Source organism: Euleptes europaea, chromosome 3 (genome assembly GCF_029931775.1).
Source record: "Euleptes europaea isolate rEulEur1 chromosome 3, rEulEur1.hap1, whole genome shotgun sequence".
NCBI classification, from domain to species: domain Eukaryota; kingdom Metazoa; phylum Chordata; class Lepidosauria; order Squamata; family Sphaerodactylidae; genus Euleptes; species Euleptes europaea.
Window position 1 is genome coordinate 49,478,171 of NC_079314.1, and position 26,222 is coordinate 49,504,392.

General features: G+C 41.7%; 1 protein-coding gene across 2 annotated transcripts in view; it reads left to right on the top strand.

Moving 5' to 3' along the window:
* Positions 1-12,199, top strand: part of GRAMD4 (GRAM domain containing 4) — an 84,704-nt gene extending 72,505 nt beyond the window's left edge. The window contains exons 12-18 of one of the 2 annotated variants that reach the window (XM_056846788.1): positions 2,015-2,169; positions 3,877-3,894; positions 6,711-6,858; positions 7,772-7,865; positions 9,496-9,580; positions 10,662-10,730; positions 11,991-12,199. In XM_056846788.1, coding sequence (XP_056702766.1) covers positions 2,015-2,169; positions 3,877-3,894; positions 6,711-6,858; positions 7,772-7,865; positions 9,496-9,580; positions 10,662-10,730; positions 11,991-12,092 — 671 coding nt within the window. In that variant the 3' untranslated portion in view covers positions 12,093-12,199. The remainder of the gene's footprint in view (positions 1-2,014; positions 2,170-3,876; positions 3,895-6,710; positions 6,859-7,771; positions 7,866-9,495; positions 9,581-10,661; positions 10,731-11,990) is intronic. The other variant, XM_056846789.1, reaches the window with a different exon arrangement.
* The last annotated feature ends 14,023 nt before the right edge of the window (positions 12,200-26,222 follow it).

A 26,222-nucleotide genomic window follows, 5' to 3' on the forward strand; every position in this document is an offset into this window, starting at 1 on the left:
CACTGCTGGTGAGGTAGTGCCAGCACCCAAGCCTCACGCTGCTGCCCGGCGCCCCTACATTGGAGTAAGTGTCCATGCGCCCACATCTGTACCATTTTGGATGGTGCAAGTGGCACTTACACTGGCATAGGGGTCATGCTGGTTCCTGAGAAACTCCAGCACCCCCCCCTTCAGGATTGCTCGGTGTGTCTACACCAGCTCTGCCCTCTACATTTTTCTGTCCTGGTGAAGTCTCTCTGATTCAAGAAAGAGGTGAAGCCTGATGATAAAGATGTATGTATGGCCACTGCTGGCCCAAGTTCTCCTCTCCCATCAACTGAACCATTGTTTTAGAGGTGTGTGTGTGTGTGTGTTAAGTGCCGTCAAGTCGCTTCCGACTCATGGCGGCCCTATGAATGAAAGTCCTCCAAAACGTCCTATCTTTGAGAGGTATAATTTAAAAATAAAAAAATTAAGTGAAGAATGAGAACATTCGGACTTATGAATGTATGTCTCTTTAGAAAAGAGGGGTGGCAATGTAAGACTACCCGCATCCCAACAAAGCATTGTGCTGCCATTTAAAAACAATTCCCACACACACACGGAATAGTATTTTTTCTTCATTCTAGCAAGATTAAAGATTTCCAGGGTATAAGCTTTTGATAGTCAAAGCTGTCTTCAATCTCTAAGATGCTACTGGGCTCAAATCTTACTATTCTACTTCAAACCAACATGGCTACCCACCTGAAACTGTCTTCATTCTAGCAGCAGAGCAGTCTCCTTTTCATATTTATAACCTCTTTTCAAGAGAAAACCATCTTCTCCTTTGCATCAAGACCTACCCTTTTGTGTTGTATGCCAATATATAGATATATATTTCTAATTTTTCTATCACAAAGGGCTCATTTAGAAGGGGTTTCTCTTACTTTTTCCCCATATGGCACAATCAACACAATAAAATAAGAGAAACACTTCCAAAATTAATCTGTTGCATACCAAAATCCTTATGCTTTCAGTTTTTAAAATTTTCAACAATAAAAAGACTGGTTTTGAGGTGCTAAGAGCCTTGGAGGACAAGTAAATCTCCATCCAGTGCAAAAAAGATAATAAATCTGGTGCTAGGCAGCTAGCCAAGGGAATGACATCCCAGAGCTGGCATTTGCAGTGGAGAAATGGTACGTGGAATGGGAGGTCTCACCCTTTGGTTGCTACTCCCCCCTGCAACTTGCTCCACCAGCTGGAATTCTGAGATATTTTGCCCTATGCAGGGGAGAAATTAGCTGCAGGGAGGAGATTGTATAGGAAGAATATATGATGGGGCTTAAACACCACCTGCTTTCCTCCTATTTTCTTTGCTTATAAATAACTTCCCTTACCAGCTGCTTTACAGCAGTTCATCAGCTTGGTATCCCAAATCAATATCTGCTGATGTGTGACTCCAGCTTTAGTGCAAGGGTAAATCAGAAGAGACATGATTGCTTCCAGACAGTGGTTTTGCTCTGGTTTGGCATCCAATTCAGAATGAGTTATTTTTTACCAGCATCCACATATTGTTTTCCCCAACTGTCTGATGTGATCCCTTGAGAAAGATCCAAGTCAAAATATGTTTGCATTCAGTGTGGGCAAGGTGGTGCAAATTTTGGAGGTCCTGTCCATATTGGCATCATTTTCCTTATCACCACTTCCCCTCCTCATGCCAGCAGAGTACCTTTTTGGCTTATAAAAATTGGTAATGACATTATAGTCATAGAGAAATTACCATTTTTCAACATTTTTCAAAGCCCCCTCCCCAAGCCCTTCATGGGGAGATCATGGCAGGCAGAGACAAGGAAAGTGTGCTAAAAGATACCAAATGGACACTTCAGTGCCACTACGAACTCCCCTGCATTTGCACTGGCATTGAGAGCTACTTAAAGAATCATTGCCATGTGGATGCAACCAATAAATTAGAGACATAATAGATTGGGCATGTGTAGCAAACTTTTAGTCATATTGGTGTTGGGCTGATAGCAGTTTTGTCTTTCCAATTATATAGGACTTTATGCAGGAATCAAATTTTTTCTTATTGATTACATCTTCAAGCGATGCCCAAGATTGCGAGCGAAGTACGATACTCCTTATATCATTTGGATAAATTTGCCCACAGATCCTCAGCTCAAAGAGAGGACTAATGCCACAGTTTCAAGAAGGGTAAATAGTGTTTCTCTTATTTTGTGATGCAAGTGAATGATCTTTCTTGTTGCTTCATTGACTAGAGCACATGGAGGGAGGGGTAGTTGCTAAAGCTTTGTATTAGGTATGTGCATTCTGTTAGTGTCTGATGGTTCAGCCCTACCTGTTAATTCACACCCGTGGAATCCACACCTCTCCATGAAACCCGAGTGCAAATAGTTTCAGTGGTCCTGAAAACTATACCTTGCAGGGTGGGAGGCTTTTCAACAGAACACCTCTCCTCCCCCACCCCACCCCCCGGAATCCATGATCGTGGGGTGGATACTACCCCTAGCATATTACTTCACTGAGCAACATTTGTTTATTGAAATATTTATACCCCACCTTTCCTTTCAGCTCAAGTTTAAATCTTTCCTCCAGTCTAAGGAGCCTTCCATTAGAGGAAGAGCCACTTAAGTTGGAGGAAGGTTTTTTAAGGCTGGAAGAAGGCTACTGGGAGGATGGCTGGATCAACTCCCACTTCAGAAAATATTCAGTATCAAGGACAGTTTTATTTTCTTTTGAATTGTCAAGCTTGTTAAATATAACAGACAATAACTATTGCTCAATACCTTGGTAATCATGGCTTTGCTGACAGACGGATCCCGTATGAGCTATTCATAGAAAGCACCAAAACAGGCATAACAGAAAGGCTGCCAAATGCTTATTCCACAACTGCCCGTAGCAGGGGTGGCAAGGGGTATAAGGAGTTGTAGCATAGAAAACGGCAGCCTTTTAACCTTATTCCTACTTCTCTGAAAACTGTTTTCCAGTAGTTAGGAGTGTTGAGCAAGCAGCTGAAAGTTAGGAACGTTTCTCTTTCTCTGTCTTGTAGTCTGTCCTCAGCCAAATAACCATTTTACCAATCCCAAGTTACTACTCACTGGGTGCTAATTAAAAGGAAAATGAGTGGCTCAAGTATAGAAACACCCTAAAATGCTTCCAGAAAAGCTCAAGCTGTAGCTGAGCTGGATTATTTCCAGAGAAGCCTTGGGATGTTCAGGTGTGTAACACATGTCCTGCCTTAAAGTCACAGTTCTCTTATTTGAGTGACAAGTAGTCTACTCCTCAGTCAGACTGGGAACTGATTCAGACATACAGGAGAAAAGCCAGAGGTATAGTCTTGTCAGAATTGCACCATTTCAGAATGGAGGTATCCAGTGGGCATAGCTGAAAAGATTCAAAAATGCCCACCCAGTGGAATGCATAGCACCCCGGGAAGAGGGCCATGCTTGACTGTTTCTTGCTGGGCTGCTTTTCATGTTTAGGGAGCTTTTGATGAGACAGAACATGCCAACATGCTGTTTCCCACTTTGCCACAACTAATTCCTGTGTTTTACTTTAAAAACAACAACACCTCTTTCTTGGCCAGCTTCATATTGGTTGTCTTTCAATCAGGATCAGGATCCTTGAAAAACCAGGTCAGGTGCCAGAGATGGGAAGTCCAGGAAGCTATATGTGATTTGAATGGATTGGCAAGGTGTGCTCTAACCATTGATGCTTTACTATTTTTTTTAAAAAAGATCGCAGTCATTGTGTGTAGTATCTTGGTTATGTGGAGTAAGCTCTTGTAGTTTCACTCGATTCATGTTTTTTTATTCTGTATATGGTACAGTAAAATAGAGTTCACTTTTTTCTTTTGTCACTGTCACATTTGTGTTTGTTTGTTTTTTCTTTTCCTGCTAGCTGTCAGGGCATGAAAAGGTACGGATCTTAGCGTGGAACACTTTCTTTCAATACGATCATTTTGTGCTCATAAGGAGCAGGTGCCTTTTTTTTCTCCTTTTGTGTATGTGTGTGTGTGTGTGTGTGTGTCGTGTTATATATACTTAAATAGCCTTGTTTTGAATGTTGTTTCTCTTGGAGACTTGTCATTCCTGGTTAGACATTCATTGGGGATGTGGGGGGTTGTGTTTCTGCTGGCAGCTTAATACTGAATTGTGTGCTGTGACAATTTGAGTATCTAATCAGAGGAATTCTTTGGTGTGCTTGGAGAAATTTTCTTTTGTATGCCAGCTTCTTTTGCCAAAAAATGCTTTATGCTTAGTAACTCTTTGCAGGTGTGATATAAACCTTTGTGTAAAGCCTAATTTTGCAGTAATCTAATACAACATCCAGAAGGAGGGAAGGTGGCATGGTATAGCCTGATCTTGTCAAATCTCAGAAGCTACTCAGGGTCAGTACTTGGATGGGAGACCACCAAGGAAGACTCTGCAGAAGAAGGCAAAGACAAACCACCTCTGCTTCTCACTTGCCTTGAAAGCCCCCTGCTGGGTTGCCATAAGTCGTCTGTGACTTGACCGCACTTTACACGTGTACAATATAACATCCAGCTAGTCTCTGTATAAGCATCTGGGTGTCCTGCTGGACAAGTTTGCCATGTCCTAATCCTTCATTGTAACTTTTATCAGAACCTTACAAAAAATAGCTGGATGTCCATGCAAAACTAGTTTCCAATAGCCAAGGCCTATTCTGAAGAATGAAGGTAGATACATCAGTGTTACTGATGTACATTGATCTTAAGTGTGTCTTTTAAATGGCCAATTGCTTAACTGGGAATTTTTGCACCTCAAGGGTTAGATCCAGACTAAATTCTCTACTAATGGAAGGCAGTTTTGTCAGCAGAACTCCCCCCTCCACAGCCTTCTGATCTATTTGAAATGTTGCTTCTTGAGGACAGGGAACCACAGAAGGGGCAAATTTGGGGGGGGGGGCTGCAGCAGAGAGAGGGGAATTGGTGAAAATAACTCCTTCTCTTACATTAGCCAGAAATTGAGTTTGGATCCAACCCTTCCCCCCCCCTTTTAATGCCAAGTGTTAACCAAAATTTGTAGAACACAGTTGCCATTTCTTAGAACTAGGGAAGAACAATGTACAAGACCAGTGGAGTCTGATCTGGAGAACTGGGTTTGATTCCCCTCTCCTCCACATGAGTGGCAGAGGCTAATCTGGTGAACTGGATTTGTTTCCCCACTCCTACACACGAAGCCAGCTGGGTGACCTTGGGCAAGTTACAGCTCTGTTAGAGCTCTCTCAGCCTCACCTACCTCACAGGGTGTCTGTTGTGGAGAGGGGAAGGGAAGGTGATTGTAAGCCGGTTTGTGTCTCCCTTAAGTGGTAGAGAAAGTAGGCATATAAAAACCAACTCTTCTTCTTCTTCTACCACACCAGATAACAGTCAGAGGGGTGCTACATTTTAAATTGTTAAAGCTAAGCAGATCACAGTTCGGTTGGTGCCTGGATTGCCCATGGAGTCCATGTAATCTGCTCTGCTTCTCAGGAGGACAGGTGGCCATAATAAATACAAGAGATTCTGACTCCTGTTCTCCAGTCTTGCAATTTCCTTGCCAGTCAGCTGTTGCTAGAAAGAATCATGTGTATGACTGATCCTGTTTTCCTGAGCTTGGTGGGAAGAATACTTACCTGTTTCAGGTTTTTGTAGTCTCTAAAGGTTGGGAATTAAAGGCTAGTATCGACACTGGGGTGGACCTAACCCTCCTTTCAGTGGCTTTTCCTCCAATTTAAGAGCCACTTAAGTTAGAGGAAGACTCCGTAGAATGGAGGAAGGCTTCAAACTTTAGTCAAAAGGAAGGGTGGGATGTAAATATTTTAATAAATGAATTAATTGGATCCGTGGAGTGGTAGGATAGGGGTAGGATGGCTAGGATTCACTTTCTGCATAAACATGGCTCTGGAGTGTCCCTGATGCTTGCGGGAAGGACATTTGAAGCAGCGGTCCAAAGGAAGGAGCTAAAATATTTCTGTGTGTGATTCTTTATATCTTAGCCAATATTTACCCATACACAGAATAATTAAATGGCACAGCTTGGTTGAAACCGTACTATTTCAGACTACAAATAACACATTAAAAAAAAACCCTGACTTGTATCATTTGTTTCCAGTGATGGAATGGCATTTCCCAGTTTGTTCCCAGAGGTCAGTGGATAGTAAAGGACAGCATGGGGAGACAAAGTTGGGGTCTGCAGTGGGAAAGAAGCAATTTCTGCTGATTTCCCTCTCCTCCTACAGACCTCCTCTTTGCTCCCCCTGTGCTGTTCTTGACTATCAGCTGACCCCTGGGATCAAGGGGAAGGGTCTCAGGGAGCTGCCATGGGAGGCAGCTCTTCTGCTTGTGGATATGTGCCCCTGTAGCTGGGAAAATAGCATATCCATCTCTTATGATTTGTTAGCTTTTCAAATGTAGAGGTTTGTGGTCTCTTTTTTTAAAATTGTGTGTGGGAAGATTCCAACAACCATTTTTCCTCACCTGCACTAAGGAGTGGCATAGTCTGTGCCACAATTCTGAATGTGTAGGTTAACTAATACTTGGCCATCTGTGGAGATGCTGCTCCCAGACATGGCAGCATTGTGTGAACAAGCTGAACGGAGCCTTGCATTTGCAGAACTCAAGGCCCAGTCTGAAGAATGCAGGCAGGATGTTTCCTTAGGAAGATGCATAAAGTTGCCAACCTCTTTTGTGACGTATGCATTCATGACGACCCAGTTTTATTTCCTTTCAGCTTCAAACCACAGCCTCAAGAAGTTGCGTAGGTGCAACTGCCCCCACCGGAGTCAACAGAGATGAGGATAGTAGCCGTTTCCATACCACTAAAAGAGGCAACTTCCATGAAGTCTTTAATCTGTCAGAAAACGAGCGTCCTTTGGCAGGTATTGACAAGGATGTAAATTCTGGTCTTGGCTGTGAGCAGAAGTGCATTTGTGAAGAATGGTTCACAGCGCAGCATTATTCTGAACTGTGCTGTAACATTATCTGCTGTCAGGTTTCATGGGCAGGAGGTCAAATTAATTTTTTATCTGATATCCGGAAGGTTCTCTGTGCGAACCTGATGCCCTTAACCTGCCTTGCCTTTTGTGGTAGCATGAATTTGAGAGGGAAGAAAAAGTGCATAATCCAGTCAGAGGAAGTAATTTAATTCAGTGCTTGAAACAAATATTTTACTGTTGAGAAAAGCTTTTTTGTATGTCCTTTGGTCATTGCTTTTAGATAAATTAATTTCTGAAGCACATCTTACCTTTTCATTTTTCCTGTTTTCTGTAAATTGGTCTCTTTTTTTTATTTATTATATTTTTATCCTGCCCTTCTTGAGTAAAGCCGGGCTCAGGGCAGCCAACAGTATAAGATTATTGCAATTAAAGCCATCAATAACAATATTATTAAAACATTAAATTATTAATAAACAGTAATGGTGTCCTGATTATGGGTCTCAGATGATGCTATGATTTCCAGTTCATACCCAGCATGGGGAGCTACAAGATGTTAATGAATGGAAAAGGGAAAAAAGGGGAGGGAGAGAGGGGAAAGGGGAAAGAAGAGAAGGAGGAAGGGAACGGGAAGGAAGAGGGGAGGGGAGGCCAGCTAAAAGAACCATTGCTGTCCTCATCCATAAGTCTGGCAGAAAATCTCTGACTTGCAGGCCCTACGGAACTATTAGGTCCTGCAGGATCCTGGTCTCATTTGACAGAGTCTCACCAGGCTGGGGCCGAGGCCCACTTGAAGGTCTACACCTTGATTTTTAACCATGTGTGTGTGAAGAATAATGTAATTGTATTTCTTTGCTAGTGTGTGAAAATGGTTGGCGCTGCTGCTTGATTAACAGAGACAGGAAGATGCCTACAGACTACATCAGAAACGGAGTGCTATACGTTACAGAAAAGTATGTCCTTTGCACAACTTACACTGGGATGCTGGGCTCAGGAGGATGTCCTTTGCACAACTTACACTGGGATGCTGGGCTCAGGAGGATGAACTAACTGGGGGGATGCTGCTGTTTAAGATTGCCCACAACTGTAAAATTATCCTGCTGTTGAGTTAAATGGCAGGAAGCAGAAGGCACAAGTTTTAAACGGGCTTCTCACAAGTTAGTGCAAACTGAGAAAAATGCCTTCAGAAAAATGAGTTCGGACTGTGTGGGTTTTTTTGGGGGTGTGTGTGAATTTTGTAAACACCTCATATTGCTTAAAGAGCACAAATTTAAATTTAATACATAGTAAATGAAATAATTTACCACCAAAAGGAACAACAAAATTGGACTGAATGGCTCATAAAGAAGATTCCAAAATACAGCTGTAGTTCAGATGGAGAGAATGCTAAAATAAGGAAAGGTTTAGCGAGAAAAAGGAACTGGTAGCGGATGGATTACTCCTGCCTTCCTTCAAAGTGGCACAGCCTGCTTCAGGACTCGGTCTTGGCAAATTCCTGTGGCACCTTTAGAATAAATGTCTCTGTATCCTTAATTAGCAGATTTCAGAGCCTGGAGGTTTTACAACTTGGACCACATGTAAACTAAACCATTTAATAGGACTAAGTCCAGTATTCTCCAGCAATTAGTTTTGGCACAAAAAGTGGCCTTTCAGGGTATGCGTGTATGTGTACAGTTTTCCTGAAACTATAACCCACAGGATTAACTCTTTGTCACCTGGTTGAAAAATTGCTCTCTTTTTTCCCTAATGAAGCTGAATAGATTTGACTACATAATTATGAGGAAAAAAGGCAGGCAAAACTGATTCATAGGAAGGATGGCACCTGCTCCCAGAGTATTGCGCTCACTCTGAATCAGTGCTGTATCAGGGAGCCACATTACTAGGAAGAATGATGCTTTGAAGGGGTGAAAGGGAGCTGAAGGTGCAGCTGATTAGGCCTGCGATGAAACTCACAACAGAGTTTCGGTTTCAATGGTAGCTCCTGAATGCAGTCTGAACGTGCTGCAGTGGGGCCTCACCTCTTCCTAGTAATAATACCAGTAAGATGAAAATCACAAAAAGGAGTAACTCGTTTTTTTGTAAAGATGAAGATTCTGCAGTGCCCTGAGCCCACACATAATTTGGGCCGAGTCCTGATTTTTAACGTAACAACAGCAGAATTCCAAGCCATTGTTTTTAACAAAACTTAAATGCATTGTAGTATTTAATGGTGAAGGAACTTTGTTCATGTCTGAAGTTCAACCCCCACCCCACCCCCGCCGAATAGTTTTCCTGTGGTTTTTTTTTGGAGAGGAATTTTAAGATGGCCAGCTTCTATTGTATTTTATGTGTGTGAGCATGCATACTCTAAACACATTATGTTTGTTGTAATTTCAGTGTAGCACATAAAATATTTAAGAACTTAAATGTTCAACCTGATGTAAAAACATTTGAGTTTATGATCAAGTCGGAAGTTTAATTTTTCAGACATTGTAGAACTCTTTCTAGTATTGAGAAATGAAAACTCGGTTAATGAAGAGGGAGTTAAATAATTTGGGTTTTGTTTAGTCACATGACTTATATCCCTTCTTTCCTTGTCTTCAGTTACTTATGTTTTGAAAGCTCCAAATCCGGTTCCTCTAAAAGAAATAAGGTTATAAAACTCTCAGATATAACAGATATTCAAAAGGTACGTCCATGATCTTATGGTTTCTTTATTATCGTGCTTTTAATTCTTCCTAGGTTGGAGGGAAGAAGAATTGCTACCATTGCATGGTTAAGTCTTTCTCTTAAAAGGTGTGTGCTGGCTAATGACCATTTTTAAGTTTTGGTAGCACAAATGGATCTGGCCTTGCCACATGAAGCACTTGTAAATCTTATTGATTCACCAGGAGAGCTGGGTGCACTCTCTCATTGTATTCGGTGGAGTTTAAAAAAAGAAAAGTTCTTAACCATGGCTGGAACAAAGGACCTCTTCCCATTATTATAGAACTCTAACTGACCTTAGGATATATTTTGAGAGTTTAGATAAACAAGCTCTGAGAGGCGGTGGTTGATGGAATATATTATTGTACTTTGTGGCAGTTCAAATGAAATCTTGGCTGCTGGCAGAATGTATCACCATGCCCGTGGGTTTTATAGTGCTATACCTTGCTTATTGAAGAATATCTAGATGAATTCATAGAGTCTTTGGCATTCCACAGCACCTACCATTCTGCATTTTTTTTTAGCAGTGGGGGAGAATCTGTAGTTATGAACGCTCAGTATAGATGATCTAATCAACCTTTTGTTTCGTATGTCCCACTAGTCACTCTATCAAAGAACCTAGGTCTCACCACAATAGAAACAAATGCCAAATTTTTCTAAGAAGGACATATTTTTACAGGCATTCTGTTATTGCTGCTAGCATGTCAAAAGATCACAGATGGGCTATCTGCCATAGGGAGGGTCAGTAGGAGATGGATGGAAGTTCACACTTGCAGGTGGACATGGGGATTGAGGGAGAGCAAATTCTTAGTAATTTTTATGAATACTTCTGAGTAATCACCTCAGCCTTAGCTGATGCCCAGAATATATTTCTCTGGCCTTTGTAGATTCTACCATACCATTTTCCTAACTATCCTGACTGCTAAAATGATTTTACCCTGACAGAGTGATATTTTTTCCAACTTCAGATCTGGACAGACTTGAGTTTTTAGGCATCACCTTCACACATCTAATGTCTCAGTATATAAATAAGTCTTTGTTTCCTTTTTCCCCTTTGTTTTTAGTACAAAGTCCTTTCAGTTCTCCCAGGATCTGGGATGGGTATTGCAGTCTCAACACCATCTACACAGAAAGTAAGTAAGCAAACAGAAAGGCCTGGTCTGCGTTATTAAACCTGATTGTTTTGACTATGACTTTCTCTCAGAAATATTAATGGTGTCTGCTTTTGTTTTTGGAACACTTTAATTATAGCTAGACCTTAATTTTAGAAGCTTAATTGTAGTGCATCCTGGTTAATTGTTCCCATAATAGACGAGAACATAGATTGCTACTATCTTGTCATCTGTGCACAGCTACTTGACTTGAAGGAAAATTGGCAGTGTCTGCTCTGTGACTTCCATCATAGATTTTGGCTGTGTAACAAGTTACTTGAAACTTCAGGGCACTGTCCTGTTGAACTGTGTGCTGTAGTATGTACTCTGGAACCATACTTAATGCAGCAGCTTCTAGAGTTATACAGTGATAACAGGTATATGAATGGAATTCTGGAATTCAGATTCCACAGCCACTCCTGCAGAGTCTGCCACATAGGCAGCTTCAAAGTACATATTTAAGTTGTTGAAGAAAGGCTGTTCTTTACTGTTTGCAACAAGCAGCGCCTATTTACAAAATGCAAGATCAGAAGAAATGAATGTTAACATTTTTGTCATGTGAAACGATAGCTTTTTATAGTCTTGATAAAGGTGTGTAGAAATTCAAATTTCAGGAATAGTTAAAGACATTGATCTTGACACTGTGTGCAATTTCCATCTTCTGGATTAGAGAACTAAGTGAGAAATGGGGAGTGGCCAGCCTGCACATCGGAAAAATGAAGGCAGCTCTCCAGATTAGCCGCAGGCTCCTTCAGAGAACCCCTGGAGCGGAGTGTGACATTTCCTGAAAATATTCGTGACTTTTTTTCTAGCCTTTTTTCCTATTACCCTTGCATTTATGTTGGTGCTGAAATCTGCCACATTATAAAGGAATTTGTATTGATGGGTTTGAAATAACTGGAGTATGTTTTTAATTTGTATCTCCTTTTCTTTTGTTGTTGTATGTGTGTGCAGTTTGAGAAACGTCAATACTGTTCTAATAATCTGTAGATATGGAAAGTATTTAAAAAACCCTAATTTTCTTATTTTAATAGTTGCATTTAATGATTGGAATTATGAGTTTTAATACAAAATCACAGTAGGTCTGTCTTCAGTGATTGTCAGAGAGGTGTGGTCACTTGGGGGCACAAGTTAGGAGGCTTTTCATATTGGCACCATGCTGTACATATGACATCCTACTGAAGCTGAAGGAATCTCTACAGTTTTGTGGCTGCTAATGTTCCTGTTTTTTGTCTTTCAAAGCCTTTAGTGTTTGGTGCCATGGTACACAGAGACGAAGCTTTTGAGACCATTTTCAGCCAGTATATGAAGATAACTTCTGCAGCATCCTCCAGCGAAAGCTAGTACATCACCACAACTGGTTCTTCAGGGGGGACTTCCTTTTTTAAAATTCAGTTTACTCTCTTGATTGTGGGGGAAAAGGTGGAATGCCCTTCATCAATTCTGCAATAATTTCCCTCATTGCATTACACAAACGTATTTTATATATGCCTTCATTTTTTTTGTTTTTTAAAGCTTTTGTAAAAAAAAAAAATAGAAAAAAGAAAGTGCTATCATCACTCTTCGCCTTGCACATTAAGCACTTTTAATGTTTATTTACTGGCATTAAATAAAAGAAGCTTGGGGAGATATTGGCACAAGTAGTGGAGGACAGACCAAGGGAGATGCTTTGTCCAGCTCTGGAATCCCAGGATGTGATGGTACATTTTGTTCTTCCTCTGCTGGCAGTCCTGCACTCAGCTGTATGTGTACAAGTCAAGTTGTGGTCTCCATGTGCACATAACTGGGATAACAGGATTACAGCCTGACATTGTAAAACAAGTTAATGTGCTTTTGAAGGTCATTCTTTTGCTAATCAATATATAAATACTAGTTGAAGGTATGAATATCAGTAGTTGCGCTTCAGACAAACTTTCTTACTAACTACTGTACTTTTTCAAAGGATATCTCTCTGGACAGGGCAAAGATGTCCTTCCTGCTGGCTGGGTTTCTAGCATGGCAAATTCTGTGGTACTTCTGAGAGGGACAGCTTTCAAATCTTAAATGTGGTCATCTTTGGCCTCTAGATATGTCAGGCCCGCTGTACTTCTGGAATATTTAGGATCACTTCTTGGTGGGAGGTTTGTGAGAAGGAATTACTTCTTAGAGTGAGAGCAGGGTATGTTCCTTCCCCTCCCCTCACCTTGTGCACCCCATAATAAGGTCACTTTTCTAATGTAACAAATGAGGTTACTGCTTCAGTAGGAAGCATCATTTGGGGCAGTTTTCTTTGCAAACCTTTATTTTAAGGACCTATTTAGATAACACAGAACAGTATGACTCCCTTGTCTTCACAGGTTTTACTGAAATGGGGTTTTCCCCTTTAAATTCAGTACTGCAAATATTGTAAAGTCATGAAAACTTGTATATTCAATGTACCAAGGGCTCGCCTAGAGAGTCACCTGCACAAGACCTGGGAATTCGATAATCAGACCTTCCCAGTATTTTTAAAAGGCAAACAGCAGAGGTATGAGACCCTGGTTTTGGACTGAGGCTCTAATGTAGGGAGAAGAAGAAGTTTAACTGGTTTTCTGGGCTCCCCCCCCCCCATCCAGAGCTAAACACAGCCATTCTGTGGTAGTTTTGATTGGTGAAACAAAGTAGAAGCTGAATGGTTAAACATCTGTTCCCTTGCACTGTGGCTCGATCCAAATTGTTTTCCCTTAAAAAGGTGCTTGGAAGATCTGATCACGAAATTCACAGTATTACATTTAATAAGGCTTCTTGAGTTCAGGTTTCTATGTCCAACTAGCACTACTAGAATGTCTGTGTTTATCTTTCCCTCTTCTTTCTTATTTCCATGATATACCTGATACGCAGACATGTCAGTTCTTTCATTTACTTGTTACTGGAGCTTCTTGCCAGCTTTTACTCTTCTTTCTACTGTAACAAACTTTATATGTGGAAGTCATTAATCAAGAAATCAGAGTCCAGCATTTTGGTAGCTAACAACGTGTCATTCTTCAGTGTGTGTGATGGAGCCTCAGCAGCCGTTGGGTTTTTTTAATTGACAACTTTGGGTAGAGAAGTAGCAAGAGTGCATAAATCATTCCCACTGCCATTTTCCCTGTGCAGTTCACCCACTTCTAGTTTACACCCCTGGGGGGGGAGGGGCGGGGGGAGGTTTATGTTTGCTTGCTAAGATAAACATACTGCTGGAAGTTACAGGGGAGACAGGTGTTGGAAGTGGAATTTAAGTGGAGAATTAACAGTTAGGGAAACATTGACCACTTTCCCTCTCTAAATGGCCCTATCCCCAAATTGGTAAAATAAAAAACATGTAATGTCTAGTTAACCATCCATTTAACCTTGTTTGAAGAATTCATATGTAGAAAAATTGGTTTCCATGTACTTTTGGTTCCTGGCAGTGCCCCACGTGGTTTATGTTCTTGAAAAAATAAAGAATAAGTATGTGGGTAAAGTAACCTTGAAAAAAAAAATTAGATAGTTTATTTGCAGCCCTTGGCCAGATAAAACAAGATACATGGACTTCCATGTCCTGAGATAATCTCTTGTCTAAACATGATCGATCACTTCTGAATTGTTCATCAGAATCTGCAACTTTGGTAAAACACTGACCATATCGATGAAATAAGTTCCCTCAGTAGCAAATGTATAAGTTTCTGTAACCTAGGCAATACAACTTTTTTTTTTAAAATAATATAACCTCTGATTTATATACGTTTTCAAATAAATTGGGTAAAAGTATTTGGGACAGTAGCGAATAAGCCTGACTCTGCCTTTTAAAAAATATTTTTTTTGAACATCAACCCAGCAGATAAGGTAGTACTTTGTGGCTAAAGAAGCATTAAGTTAACTTAATGTTCTGTATAACACAAATCAGGATCGTTGCACATTGAGTTTCTTTGTTCATTTATTGGTTTTGGAGGGGGGAAGATCCCTTGGGTGTTCATGAGGTTCTCTCTTTTTGAAAAACTGATTATATTTTTACAGAGTGAACAGTTTTTTTTCTTATTTTTGTATCATTTTTTCAAATGTACTTTTTACGGTCACTCTGATCATAAGAATACTGGTTCTGGTATAAATCAGGTAACAGCACATATTACCTCCTCCCTTATCAGCCAACTAAAATATTGTTCTAGAACATGGTTCCTTGAAATCCTTTCCAGCTCTGATATGATGACAGCGCCACAACACATAACTGCTTGTATTTTCAGAAGGTTAGTAATATCACTAAAGATAAGATTCTAGGATACCTGTTGGTTTAATTCTCCCTCTCCACTTTGATATTACTAATACAGGTTTGTTAGAATAATGCAAACATTAAAACAAAATTGTTGATGTAATAAATGTGTGGCAAACTGAAATGCAGTGATAATTCGTTCCAGTATCGAGGAAATGAGCAGGATCTTTAAAGAGCAAATGACACATCTAACTGCACATTTTTTTTGCAAAGTTCAACTTTATGTTGTGTGAAGTACTGCCGCAAAAGTAATTTCTGTTGTATGATATGCCCTTAATTCCAGTGCTCCAAAAATAGCTTGAGGACCTCTCTGTTTTTTATTTCTTATATCTTGAAATGTATATAACCATTCTTATGTAGAGTATGAATTCATCTCCTAAAATGGAATTTGCAGTATGGTGCTATTGAATGTAAGTTCAGTAGTGCTAATTAATTGTGAAGTGTTATTTTTCAACAGCATTTTTTAAAGAAACACACACACTTTTTTCTTATATTTGCTGTGTATATGTGTTATTCTGATAACACCTGTGGCTAATTGGTGAATTCTTTGTATTTAATTGGATAACTTCTTTTCTGGAAGTGAAGTGGTCAAGTTTGAGATCCTTTCTCAGCAATAAAGGAAGATGAAAACTGATCACATGTAATGGTTTCCCCTTTAAATTTCCAGATACGAAAGTTATGTTATGTGTCAGTACCCTTTTATTTTTGTGAGGCAAGATTCGATTATTGGTGAGTAACGTAGCAACATCATATACCCACACACACAAAGCCAGCAAAGCAAGTTCATGATTTCTGCAGACCAAAGCTGTGCAGAAGATGGAAGTATAACCATTGCAAACCCTTAAAGCAAACAAACCTGGTAGTTTATAACGAAGGATGTACATTTTTGGCAGATGTTTTATTTCTGCTACTAATCACTGATGGATGTGAAATAATTTTTATGTCTGAAGTTTGAGTCTATATTTTGAAGTTGTAAATAGTTCATTAGAAGCGTAACTTTTGTTCATCAAGAGACTTGTACTGTATGAAAAAAATTTGCCCTGTACATTTTTTAAGAGAATCTTGTTTGTTTAAAAAAAAATCGGGGGGAAGGGGTCTTGGTATAAATTATAATTTTTATTTAAATAAACCCTAAAAATGCTTCATGCTACAAGGTGTGTCCATTTTTCATTATTCATTGTGAACAGTTTTGTCTATGATGCCTTAAGCCTGCGGTTATCAACCTTCTAGAGTGGGGGGTAGGCAGCCTGTTCGCCCCCAAAAGGTATTGCCTTCCTATGAAGATGTTGGTATGCCAGGAAACAAAATGGGGGGAGTGTAGTACCTAGCCAGATATGCTTGGAGTAAGCCAAGCCTCTGAAACTCTGGTAGCATCTCAAGGATTCCCTTTAGACCCGGCTGGTGGCTGTACAGGAAGGGAGACAATGACTGGCATAAGCCATAGCTGTTGCCGTCTTCAATGCTGCTTGACCCAGCAGTGCTGCCAGTGTCTCTGTTACTTGGTCCAGAGATTTAGCCCTGGGTGCCAAGAAAATTGTTTGGTGTACCACCTTCGGCACACGTGCTTGAGTTGCCTACTCCTTTTCCAGAAACATCCTTCCTGTTCTGAATTTGGCATCCTTATAGCCCCCTCATCCAATACCAATACTCCATTATCATATGCAGTTCCATTAGGCTTACCTGTGAACTCCAAATTGTAAGCTAGTTTCCCACAGAAACTGAACTCTGAGATAGCTACAGTCTCTTCCTGAAGCATTCACTGTTAGCCTGAGTGTGTAAAGCGCTGTTAAATCACATCCAAATTGTGGCAACCCAGTAGGGTTTTCAAGGCAAGAGATTTACAGAGGTGGTTTGCCATTGCCTTCCTCTGCATAACAGCCCTGGTATTCCTTGGTGGTCTCCCATCCAAGTACTAACCAGGGACAGCCCTGCTTAGCTTCTTTAGCACTCTGTAATCACAAACCCTATATGATAACATTCTCTATTTTAGCCTGCCCACACTCAAGGCAGACTCCGAGACAGGGTCCTTCCAGATTCATTCTCTGAAGGCTCGGACTATTTCTGAACTGATAGTGTAACAGCTTTTTTATTCTCACTCCCCCTCCCATCTGGCTTCTTCAGCCACCTATAGGCTCTGTTTGGCTGTTAGCTGCTCTGCACACACACCAAATGGGCATTCAGGAAATAGGTCGCCGAGACAAATGGACAGGACCTTTGCCCATCAATCACCCACCACCACACACACACACACACACACACACCAATAAACATTCAGAGAGTTATCAGTGGTAGAAAACGATAGCTCCTGATTTTTGGTTCATTCCAGGTTGGGATGGTGTTGGCAACTGAGCAAATACTCTTCTGTACACTTCAATGTAGAGCAGGCTACTTACTCAGATTTAGGAGGTGGAGAGGAAGACTCCACCTATCTCAGCATCCCATATTCCACTGAAACGTTATGCCTTCTTCCTGCCTCCAGATCAGGTGTCTCCTTAGCCTGACCCACAGGTCGCAAAAGTGCGGCTCCCGAGCTGCATGCAGCTCTTTGAGCCCTTGAGTGTGGCTCTTTCCAGTCCCACCCAGCTGGCCGGCGGGGGTTTGAAGCGCTTCCTGCCCCTTCTACCTTCCCCGAACTTCCAAGGGCCCTCCTGATTTCCAGCCCTGCCCCTTTCCTCTCCGGCGGGTGGTCTGGTCGAGGGGCCATCTGGTGTCCGTCCGGGCCCGTCTTCCCGCCAGCCGGCCGGCCCAAGAGCTACCTCCCCCCGGGGCCTCCTCTAGGCCGCCCCGCTTTGGCTCCCCTCTCCCTTGTTGTAAGGGCCGCCTGGTGCTGGAGCTGTCGGCGTCTGCACGCCGGCCCGCTGGGGCGTTGCCCTGCCCCGAGTCACTCCTGGCCTCGCCTCTCAGCCCCGGCATGCTGGCCGGGAGAATGCCTTTCCGGCCCGCCCTCCTGTCGGGGATGGCTGTCGGGGGCCCCGTCGCTCGCCCCTCCCTGCTCGGCCCAGCATCGCGGCTTGGCTCCGTCCACGCTGCTCTCCCGCCGCGCTGCGCCGCCTGTTCCCCGGGATCGGAGGTAAGTGGGGCGCGGGGCCCGTCAGTGTCTGCCCGGGACAGTCCTGGGTCGGGTCTTGAGAGAAGGTAGGAAGGAGCCCAGGCGGCGAGGAGGAGGAGGTCGTGGATTTTCCACTCAGATGCACATTTCCCCCATCCAGATTCTCAAAACTCTGCATGTGGGTTATTGGCCATTTATGAATGGGAGGTTTTGCATTGGATTTGCCACTCAGATGCACATTTTCCCCATCCAGAGTCTCAAAACTCTACATGGGGGTTATTGGCCATTTGTGAATGGGAGGTTTTGCCTTGGATTTGCCACTCAGATGCACAACTCAACAATAAGCCCCCCTGCAGAGTTTTGAGGATGCAGATGGGGAAAATGTACAGTGTTTGTCAGTCATTGTCATGATTTAATTTTATGGATGCCTTACTTATTTTTTTCTCTCCTCAGAGGCCATGTCTACCCACTGGCTTTCTTGTCGGTAGACCTGGACTGCGAGGAGGGGAAAAAGTCCCCCTTCAGAGGCCAGGTCTACCAACTGGCTTCTATGGGCCTCCGGAGGCCAGGTCTACTGCCAAGAAAGCCAATGGGTAGACCTGGCCTCCCAATGGGACTCAGCCGGAGGCCAGGTCTACCCATAGGCTTTTATGGCTGTAGACCAGGCCTCCAGACAAGGACTCCGGACGGGGAGGGGGAAATGGCAGGGACTTACAATTTAATTTTTATCAATAAAAAATATCATTATTAAGTATGATATCAAGTTTTATTCAGTGTACCTATAGTTTAATTAAGACTTAAAACTAATTAAAGCATTACCATCAGTTGGCAAACATACATATCTTGCCTGTGCTGATTGAGTTGTACAGCTATATTGTCAGACTTCAGCAAATGCACGGCGTTTCAGGCAATAGAATTCAAATCCAGACAGAGCAGCAATTCAAGGATTTATTCCGAAAGTCAGTGATTTCAGTAAAGAGATGAGCAAGGCTGGAATACATGACTGGGGGGTTATGGATACATATATAGGGTTGATACAATAGGGTTACAGGAACAAAGAGACAATGTAGTCGTTTCCTGCCGGTAACGACTTAAGTAAAATAGAAACAGAAACAGTTGTGAGCAATCAATGGAGGAAATGGCCGAGCTCTCGGCTTTGTGCGCGGGACCCAATATCAGATCGGAGATTTACACGGACAGGTCCCAATACAATTGTAAATCCCTGGCCGGAGCTCATGTGCAAAAGGGGGGGGGGAAGGAGTGCACGGAGAACTCCATCTTGTTCGCAGGGAACCCATCTTGTTTGGGGATGGAGCTGTCAGAAACCCTATCTGACATATATTTGACAACTGAAGCTAATATGTCATGTATCTGGAAAAGTGTACCTAGTAAATCTTGCACTGCTATAAATGCGTTAGTCTTTAAGGTGTCGCAAGACTTTGTGGTGTTTGCAGTTAGTCTAACATTGCTGCTCTTCTGATATACACAAAATGTTCACTGGTCAAAAAACCAAAAAGTTAACAGACGGACTGATACACTTCAAAAACAAAACTTTATGCGTAGTGTTTATCGGTAGTAGACCCTGTCTTAGGCTCCCGTTGTGCAGTGAGAAGGATGGGTTTCCAAATATCGTTAATTAAATAGTAATTCATGCTGTGATGTAAAATGGCATTCTTTTTCATTGAATGCCTGTCTATGTGCTGCTTCTGGATGAGATTTACATTGTTTGAGATTTATGTTCCTGTGGTCAAGGGACTACTGCAGAGAAGTCAGTGGGAGGTGAACTGGAAACTCAGTTGCAGCTATGGTGTTCTGTGTCATTACAGCCACAGTTACAAACAGCTAACTAAACAGAAACTAACTAGTTAATTGTTGCAAGAGTGATCAGCACAGGACTGCTGCTTGTTCTTATGTGTGCATGTGTTCTCGCTGCTTATGACGTTTATGTGCAATCTGTTAAGTCTTGAAATCTGCAAATGAAAACCTATATTTCTAGTCTTCAAGGTTACAATTATATGTAATTTGGTTGTAAAAATTACCAGATATTTGGGAAAAAGGCAGCAATTTCCAATAAGTCCAAATTTACTGTTTCTTTAGCATTTGTAATTTTTGAAATTAGATTTTTTTTTTTGTGGGAGACTTACTTAGGTTTTCACATTTTGAAGTACAATATAAATTATACCTGTTTCTAGCAGGTTTCCTGGAGAGGTAGCATAGAAATGTTCTTAATATAACATACACACACACTTAATATAATGGTATGCTAATTCACTCTGAGGTTACTATTTTCTGTTTAAGAGTGAATTCAACTCATCTGCTCAAATGCAAGCTCTATTGCAAGCTATTCACAACCTGAACCAAAAATAAACCATTCTTCAATATCATTATTATAGTTAATCTGAATAGAAAATAAATGATAGTGGTAACAGGAAACACTCATATCTGGCTGTTCCTGTGTATTTTTATTTCAGCATCATCAAGTCTTTATTGCATTAGCAAAAAGAAAGCCATAGCAATATACAGAATAAGATGAAAATTCCACCAAAATAAAATCAATAACATTAAAAATAGTAACATAATTTAACATAATTTAGAGAACTAAACAGTTCCCATAAAATATTAAAATGCAAATACAAAATCATCATTAAAATATGTATCTAATAATAGGAAGGAAAGACCATACAATCCAGAAACAAATAAAAGATGACAAGTGACCCAGAGTAGAGCAATTATGGGTCAGAGATATGGTCAGCATGCCCCATCATCTTTTTATGCTTCGTAATGGCGGCAGCAAATCTTGCCATTTGGAAAGTAGAGTATTTGTCTCTGTCTTTCAATAATATGACTAATTTCTCCTCATCTGACCTTCCTGGGAAGCGGGATAATATGGTCTGCAAAAATCGGTTATGCTCATCTTCATATCTTTGACATTGGAATGTGATGTGGGATAGATCCTCAACAGACTTGATCACAGGAACATACTCTTTTCCTATATGGGATCCCATTGAAACGACCTTTATATCTGGCTGTTGTTCTGGTGGCCTAGTTGTCTGGTTCATCTTCCAGAAGGTCAGCGGTGAAAGAAAAACCAACTCTGCTGAAATGTCCTAGTCATGTGTCTATTGAGTGTAAAGAAAGCTGTGTCTTTCTCTGTGTGTGGCAAAAGCAGCCCATAGGCAAGAGGATTTATATCCGTACCTGTTACTCAACTGTGCTTTAGATCATGATGGGTAGCAGTGTTTGTCTGTATCAGTAGAAAAGAGCAAGAGTCCAGTAACACCTAACTAACAAAATTTCTGGCAGGGTATAAGCTTTCGTGAGTTACAGCTCACTTCTTCAGATACCTGTATCTGAAGAAGTGACCTATGACTCATGAAAGCAAATATTCTGCCAGAAAATTTGTTAGTCTTTAATGTGCTACTGGACTCTTGCTCTTTTCAGCTGTGATTTGTTTCTTTCAGCATTTTTGTCTTAGTTTTGCTTATTTATGGGTTTCTGAACCAGGTTGGGATCAAATGTATCAAGCGCCAGGCCACTGCAAGGTGAATGCACAAGTTTAGCTTTCCTACCCTTTCCCATTTTTGTTTAAAACTAAAGCCTTACCCCTGTGAATGAGTACACTAACACTGTGCAGCCTTCTACTACACCTTATTACTTGTGTCCACCTGTTTTCCTGGGTTATCTAGTTTTGCCTCTACAAGTGAAAATTTTCATCGCCTGTAGAATAGGGACAATTTCACCTATCTGAAAGTTTGGCAAAGAGGATCCCTCAAGTTCAAGCAACCTGCCAGTTTGTTAACCTATGTTATATTTTTCATTGGGAAGGGCTGTTACTCTCTTTTTAAAGCATTAGCTGGAAAGAGTTTAAAGGGGTAAGGAATATAAAAGTCCAAAAAAACAGGATCTTGCCCATCTCTGACTTCTATTCCATGTTAATCCATCTCAGTACAGCCAAAAGCATGGGGTCAGATCAGGACTATTTTTCTTTGTGGTGTTGAAATCAGATGCATGTGACAAGATATGTGCCTTGTGTATCAGATTGTGAACCATTTGTGTATATTCGTAGAGCTCGGATGAGAGATCAGGGCACTAGGTGGTGAGCAGTCATGCTTCTACAGTCATTCACAACTGAACTTCCCTGTGCAGACAATTGCTAATGGTTGTTACAATGCAACTTTCACGCACTGTTCAGCGACGTGTGGATGCAGTCCATGGGCCCCATCCAGTGGGAAACTCTCCCAACCAGCCCTCCTGATTTCAACAGGAGTTGTTCTCTTACACTACTCCCATTCATTCCAAAGACGCTTGTGCAGCAAAATGCCTGCCGGATTGGGCTCTGTGTTGTTTCCGTTCCAGGGGCCTTGAGCTCTGCTTTCATCTTCCAGCACTGACTATCCAGACAAACTTGACTCTTTATTTGAAACCAAATAAGAAGGTTTTCGTTTTTGTGCTGTATCTCCCAGCTTTTGGGATATCACTTGAGCTGCTCAGTAACTTTTTCATTTCTATGCATTTTAATTAGAGCAAGGAAGTTGTTCTATTGTTTGTCATCAGCTGGAATCAATCTATCACTAGCTGGGCAGCTGTTTGGCTGTAAATATAGAAGCCAGAACTTTGCAAGGAATATTGCATGTTACATTTTTTTCAGACAGAGCCACTGATGAGAGAAAAGAGACTAAAAGAAATTCAGAATATGTAGTCTCAGAGACATTTTTTTTAAGTTGATGCTACACAGGACATTATTTGTGTGCTTATTTCAGCCAGTGATAATTTTTAGTATGAAGCCCAGCATCATAAGGGATTGCTATAACACATTTGAAGGAGGGGTATCTCTAGGGAACAATTTCTGTCTCTGAGATAGAGCTTATGCTTCATATAGCTGGATCAGAGGGTTTGAAATACTAGAACACAAAATAAACTCAGTAAGATCTCAGGTTGAGATACCCAGACGTTCCTCATGATTTTGTGTGGAATTTTGTTCAGTCCTGTTATAATATATTGTATCCCAAGGAGGAAAATGAATGGTAAAAGCAGAAATCATAACCTTACGTTGAGTTAGCTCATTGGGTCAGTACTGTGATTGGTAGTAACTGAAAGAGAAGCCTTCCCCGCTCCTTCCTAATTTGAAATTATAGGGATTGAACCCGTAAAATTAAGGGTTGGATTCCATGGATCTGTCATGCTAACAGAAGTGCTTTCCTGCAAGCATCCAAGAAGAGCATTAGCAGAACATCTTCAGGATCTAGCCACATGCATATAAAGTATATGCCCCCATCTATTTCTATCCCCTGCTACTTTTGTCCAGGAACCAGAAAGAGAACATGAAGTAGCTTGTTTGTCACCTGTAGCCTGCTGCTTCCTGAAAAACTTTCCACCTCCACATAGTGAAAGTTCTCTCATTGCGTCACAGGTGAGTACCTTGAAATGGGAAACTGAGATGGTAGGACTGGTTGCAGCAGCCTCGTGATCTTCTAGTGGGCCTTCCGTGATAGCCTCTCACAGGAAAACTGGACTTGTGAATTTGGGAAGAGCAGTATCCGGAGGTTGAGAGGGTAGCATTCATAATATGCTGGCAGCTGAAGGTTTCTTGCGTTCATTGGGGCCTTTTACAGAATAACAGATTGGCTTTTGTGGAGATTCTCTCACCAGCCATCTGTTATGAAGCTCCAGAGTGCACACACAGCAGCTCTGTGACAGGGGAGAACTTTCCACCCACTCACCCCTACCCCCTGGTTGTTCAGACTGGAAAAGGAGCTCTTACCCAGTGCTGTGTGCCACCCCACCAAGTCTTGAGAATTGTACCTCCAGAGGTTTAGGAAGCTGTGTAAGAGCAAATTGTGTAGGAGTACTTCGACAGTCTATGAGTAGTATAATTTTCTGTATCTGCAATATCTGTTTGGAAGATATATATGCAACAGTAAAGGGGCTCTTTTTGTTGCATTGCAATTTTAGATTGTTTGCTTTTATGTTTTGTAAACTGCTTTGAGTCCTACTTTGCAGGAGAAAAGTGGGATGAAGATGTCTTAAATTAAGAAATAAAAGAGCTTTGACCTGCAATGGCCTCACTTTTCATTTAGATAAAAGTGGATATTTGTTGACAGGCATATATCAACTTTTACCATTGACTGGCTAGGAGATCTCTATGCATGCATCTTTGTGCTCAAAGAATTCTGGATTGGCCCAAGAGAAAAGAATCTAGCATCAACTGAACTGAAAGTGATTTGCTTACTGTGAGACATGGCACTTAAAGTTGTCCAGGTACCCACTGGTTGCATAAGGGATATATCATAAATTCTTTAGCCAGATGAACAATCATAGCATGCTTATATATATTACTTTCTCCTTAGGATAGTGATCAGAAGAGCAGCACTTTTGGTTGTGATCCACAATTTTTTTCATCCAGAGTGGTTGTACTTGCTTTAGTCTTAATGGGAACTGAAGCACTAAAGCTGTTTAAGTGAACTGATACAGAAGACAATAGATGGTCTAGAGCCGCCCCCCCCCCCCAACTTCTTAAAGCCTCTGGGCCAGGGCCATCTTAACGTATGGGTACACTGGGCAGTTGCCCGGGGGCCCTGCAAGCACAGGGGCCCATGCTAATCTATGTATGTTGTTAGTTGCTGTCAATGAATAAATAAATGCTATACTAAACTATAAATATCTGTTATTGGACGATGCATATTTAGCATGTGTTTTACTAAACACTGATTTTGTTGGACAAACCAATAAATATATCTTTAATTTTATCAAGCATTTACATTTTTATTCCTGTGAGTGGTTGTGTAGGTAAGGGCCCCAGTGCACCGCTTTGCCCAGGGGCCTATAATGCTGTTAAGACGGCCCTTTGGGATTCTGACACAGGGTGATAGGTACAACTACAAAATGGCTGCAACAGGAGGCAGATCCAACCACAAAATGTCAGGGAGTGAGATCATGCATAATTCTAATAGTAACTCTTCAGCATTTCAGGCAGAAACTCTGTTTGACAGCATACCTTTTAGAAGAAGAAGTAGCATTGTTTTTTATACCCCGCTTTTCTCTACCTTTAAGGAGTCTCAAAGCAGCTTACAATTGCCTTCCCTTCCTCTCAACAGACACCTTGTGAGGTGGGTGGGGTTGGGCTGAGCGAGTTCTGAGAGAACTGTGACTAGCCCAAGGTCACCCAGCAGGCTTCATGTGGCAGAGTGGGGAACAAACCTGGTTCATCAGATTAGAGTCCGCCACCCATGTGGGAATCAAACCCATTTCTCCAGATTAGAATCTGCCACTCTTGACTTCCGGTGGTGCCGTTGGAGAGAGCACTCCATTTCCCCAGGTTGTCCTGGGAGAAATCCAAGTTTGCGTTATTTTTGGGGTACATAGATACCCCAATCCGACCCTTGCAAGTGGGTTGGAAAGCAGGAACTCCCTGCAGCCCGCAAACGCGGTTTGACCTCCTAGGTACTCTGAGGGGGCTTTTTTAAGCCCCTCGGAGTCCTAGACGCCGGTCCTGCGAGGGCACTAGGGAAGGACATCGCCAAAACGCAACTTTGGCAGCAAGCTCTACCCTCCACCGCCTTAATACCAACATAAGGACTACATAAAGAAAAGAACCTCACCTCTTGACACCCAAGTGAGTACAAAAGAACTCTTCGTCTACTTACTAGAAATTTGAATAGACGGGAGGCTGATAAGAATATTTCTGGGACCCCCACCCCTCCATAATCCGAACTGAAAAAGTTTGATCTGAGTTAGTCATCGGGATTAGCGACAGGAGCCTTATCGGATCGATCAGCCTAAACCATAACAAAGAGTCGGAAGGATACCTTTTAGACTGACAAGAATTATCACCAATGAGAGGTCCGAAGGAAGGGGAGGGTGATTTCTCTTCCTGATTTTCCGGCGAATTCCTGCCACGTTTGCAGTAAGGGAGTGCCTGGAACGGAAGACTCTCTATAACACCCTCTCTATCATTGGAACTAAAACAACAGGAAGTAGCCGCGGGACTGAATATCCGTCGCACTCGAGTTACTTTCAAATCATTCCTGAAGGAATAACCATCGAGAAGAGGCGATAGAAGGTCTGCAGCACTAGTAACTTCCTGTTTACTTCCTGATTAATCCGATCTAGAGCGACCGAAAAAACTCACTGGTATTTTAAAACTTTAAAATGCAATTTTAAAGCCAATTTCGACTCTTTTCAA